The sequence below is a fragment of the Phaethon aethereus genome, assembly GCF_964289735.1.
Source record: "Phaethon aethereus genome assembly, contig: HAP1_BTS, whole genome shotgun sequence".
NCBI lineage: Eukaryota > Metazoa > Chordata > Aves > Phaethontiformes > Phaethontidae > Phaethon > Phaethon aethereus.
Genome location: NW_028114049.1, coordinates 574,072 through 577,891, shown reverse-complemented (window position 1 = coordinate 577,891; position 3,820 = coordinate 574,072). Strand labels below are relative to the sequence as shown.

Sequence of the window (3,820 nt, the reverse complement as noted above, 5' to 3'; positions counted from 1 at the left end):
CTCTGCCTCATCACCACCCTTCAGGCTGCTGCAGGGTCACCTGGGCTGCAGGGAGCAGATATGGGTGAGGTGACAGCAGGTGGCCCCATGACAAACATCACCCCCCACTTGGCCTCGTCCGGCCCTCCACCATCCTGGCGACCTCACCGTCACGTCCTCGTCACCGTTGGTGGCCCGCCGGTGGCCTAAGGCTGCTGTCTAGCGGCACGGCCACGGGATACTGACGCTCTGTGAGGCGGGAGCTCCCATGGAGGTGGGGGGTTCCAGAACACGGGGGTGGGCGGATGAGGACGGAGGGGCGGAAGGGGGGAAGAGAGGCCCCAGGCCTGGGCCGGGGGCTGCTCGGCGTCGGGGCAGGCCCCATGTTGAAGCTCAGCCTGGCCGCCAGCGGAGCCCGCCTTCTTCTCACAGGGGTCTCCTCTGGCATAGGTCGGGAGGGCTGTCAGTCTTCTCCCCTGAGGTGCTGCTGCCTTGGGTGGGGCCCCTAGGCTGTCACTCCGGCCTGGGATGGGGCCTCCCCTCCCCTGAGGTGCTGCTGCCTTGGGCTGGCTCCCAGGTGGTCAGGCTGCCCAGGTGCAGTTCACCTGAGGTGAAGGTCTCTCTCATTGGCTGCCTGGGCTGTCACTTGAGGCGGCCTGCTGTGGTGCTCGCCCTTCCCGGAGGTGATGCTCTCTCTCATTGGCTGCCTGAGGGGTCACTCCACCCCAACACCAGTGCCCACTCTTCCCCGAGGTGGTGTTTCCTCCGATTGGCTGCCTGGGTCAGACAGCTTATCAATCATCTGTGTGATGCTCTCCCGCCAGGCATGATTGGTGGAGACAGCATGGCCCGCCCCCCCATGCTGCCCAGATTCTTCAACACAGGCCTCGTTTCCTGCAGGCCTGCAAGCTTCATTGGTTAATTACATATCAATCATGTGCCTTGCCCCCACCTCCTCAAATGCAATTGGCTGTCCTGGGTCCGCTGACTCCCCACGGACTTCTGGGCGGAGGTTGCCACGCGCCTGGCTCCGCCTTTGGGGTTTAGACCCCCAAAAGGAGAGTGTGGGCCCCAAGACAAGGCCATGGGTCATAAAAGGCCGGCTGGGACCCTACAAATGAGGATTTCAGCCCTAAAAGGGAGGCTTTGGTAATTAAAAGGAGGGCCAGATGCCAAAAATGATGCTTGGGACCCTGACGACGAGGGGAACCTGTAGGTTCCGGCCTGAGCTGCCTTTGGTGCCCAGTCTCTCCACGCAACACCCCACCTCTGCTGTCCTGGGGGACCCCCGTATAACAGCCGGAGCCCGACGTCAGGGACCAGACGAGCTCAGTGGACATTTTGTGCACATTTTATGGACGTTTTACAGTGCTGGCCCACAGAGCCAGGGAGTGATACCTGTGTGTTGTGTCAAAGGACGGGAAGGGGAGTGGTGGTTCTGAGGATGTACAGGGCAGCGTGGGGCCTGAGCCTGGGGTTAATGGTGTGGAAAAGGGGGTAGAGAAGGGACTGTCAGGGTGGTCCCCATGGGAAGGACACCATGGGAATGGGCTGCTTGTTCCAGCTTTATTGCAAAAAAGAAATTATTCAAATATGGCCGTTGTCAAGAGGACAATTTAATCTCTCCAGGGCTCAGCAGGGCCAGCAGCACCACGACCGCAGGCTCCATCCTGACGGTCGCCTGCGTCTTGTCAGAACGAAGATGGTCTGAGCTGCCAGGGCGCTGAACGAGAGTTCAGTGTCTGTCCTCAAGGGCAGGAGGGCTGCAAGAGAAGGAAGCAGAGCAGCCATGAAGCCCCACTGCCTCCATGAAGACCCCCAGGAGTCCTCTCCAGAGCGTGCCAGGCCCACCCCTCTCTTTCCCTGGCCAGGAGGAGCAGCTGGGACAAAGGGAGCAGCCGGAAGCTGCTGCTCAGGAATGCCCCACGTGCCCCTGACAGGCTCCTCTGGGCCTGAAGCGTTTTCCTGGAGCAGGGCCAGGCACGGCAGCACCCTGCCCAGGCTCCGTGCCCTGCCCCACCAGCCCCGGCCAGCACCACACTGCCCCTCCAGGAGCCATATGTACCTGAGGTCCTTGGGAGAAGAAAAAATAGGTTAGGAGGCCAAGATTAAGAATAACAAAGGTACAAAACAAAAAGCAAAATGCAAAAACAACCCCCAAAACAATGCGACGGGAAAAGAAATACAGAAATGAAGAAAAGTTAGTCCTGGGTTTTCCTGAAGTACACTGGGAGTGCTTGTGGCCTAATGGGCACCTTAATCAAAAGTAGACCATATAGAAGTATTTTCCACAGGGCATCCTTGATTTCCTTGTTCCTCATGCTGTAGATGAGTGGGTTGACTGCTGGAGGCACCACTGCGTACAGAACTGCCACCACCAGGTCCAGGGATGGGGAGGAGATGGAGGGGGGCTTCAGGTAGGCAAATATGCCAGTGATAAAAAAAAGGGAGACGATGGCCAGGTGAGGGAGGCACGTGGAAAAGGCTTTGTGGCGTCCCTGCTCAGAGGGGATCCTCAGCACAGCCATGAAGATCTGCACGTATGACACCACGATGAACACAAAACAGCCAAAAACCAACAAAGAACTTAATACAAGAAGCCCAAGTTCCCTGAGGTAGGAGCGTGAGCAGGAGAGCTTGAGGATCTGGGGGATTTCACAGAAGAACTGGTCCACAGCATTGCCCTGGCAGAGCGGCAGTGAAAATGTACTGGCCGTGTGCAGCAGAGCATGGAGAAACCCACTGCCCCAGGCAGCTGCTGCCATGTGGGCACAAGCTCTGCTGCCCAGGAGGGTCCCGTAGTGCAGGGGCTTGCAGATGGCAACGTAGCGGTCGTAGGCCATGATGGTGAGAAGGGCACACTCTGCTGAAATGAAAACAACAAACAGAAAGAGCTGTGCAGCACACCCCAAGTAGGAGATGTCCCTGGTGTCCCAGAGGGAACTGGCCATGGCTTTGGGGACAGTGGTGGAGATGGAGCCCAGGTCGAGGAGGGAGAGGCTGAGGAGGAAGAAGTACATGGGGGTGTGGAGGCGGTGGTCGCAGGCTATGGCGGTGATGACGAGGCCGTTGCCCAGGAGGGCAACCAGGTAGATGCCCAGGAAGAGCCCGAAGTGCAAGAGCTGCAGCTCCCGCCTGTCTGCGAGCGCCAGGAGGAGGAAGTGGGTGATGGAGCTGCCGTTGGACATTGGCTGTTTCTTGGCACGGGGGCACTGTTCAAACAAGGAAGGGAGAGGGTAGAATTAGGAGAGACTCCTCTGAGCAAAGCCCCTCCATTTGCCATAGCAACACCCCCAGCTGAAATGCATTTCCTTTCCCTGCGCTGTGCTGGCTGAGTGTGCTGTGAGGAGCAGCAGCTCTGCCCGTGTGCTGCCAAGGAGTCAGCTTTGCTCTGCTGCAGCGGGTGCCTGGAGCTGGATTGTGACAGCTCCCGTGTTCACCAGGGATGTCAGAGGCAATCCACCTTCAACGGAGAATTCAGTATCTGCACTCATGGCTCGGAAGAGCGGGGGCTGCAGAAGAGAGGCTTGGCATGTCCCTATAATGATTTTGTTTCTGGTTTTTATTTTCCATCATCACGTCTGGTGAGTGTTCTTTCTGGGGGTAGAAACACTCGTTTTTGTGACTGACAATGCGCAGAGTCTTGAGACGAAAGAGGCAAAAGGGCTCAGCTCTCTGGAGCTTGGTGCCAAGTCAGGAGAGCTGCAGTGGCCATCTCTCTGTTTCCCACCTGCCCTGTGCTTTCGCTTGTGCTGCCTTGAAGATGACCTCACACACAAATTACCCTTTAAAGAACCACCAGTATCTGTGCTCTGATGAGAGCAGGGGAACGCGGTTGCCA

The 3,820-nt window shown here is 57.9% G+C and overlaps 1 protein-coding gene across 1 annotated transcript; it reads right to left on the bottom strand.

Moving 5' to 3' along the window:
• Positions 1–2,180: 2,180 nt before the first annotated feature.
• Positions 2,181–3,167, bottom strand: LOC309416344 (olfactory receptor 14A16-like; the record flags this gene model as incomplete). The annotated part of the gene is made up of 1 exon (XM_082015906.1): positions 2,181–3,167. One exon carries the CDS (start codon positions 3,165–3,167, stop codon positions 2,181–2,183), a length of 987 nt encoding a protein of 328 aa, XP_081872032.1.
• Positions 3,168–3,820: the final 653 nt, after the last annotated feature.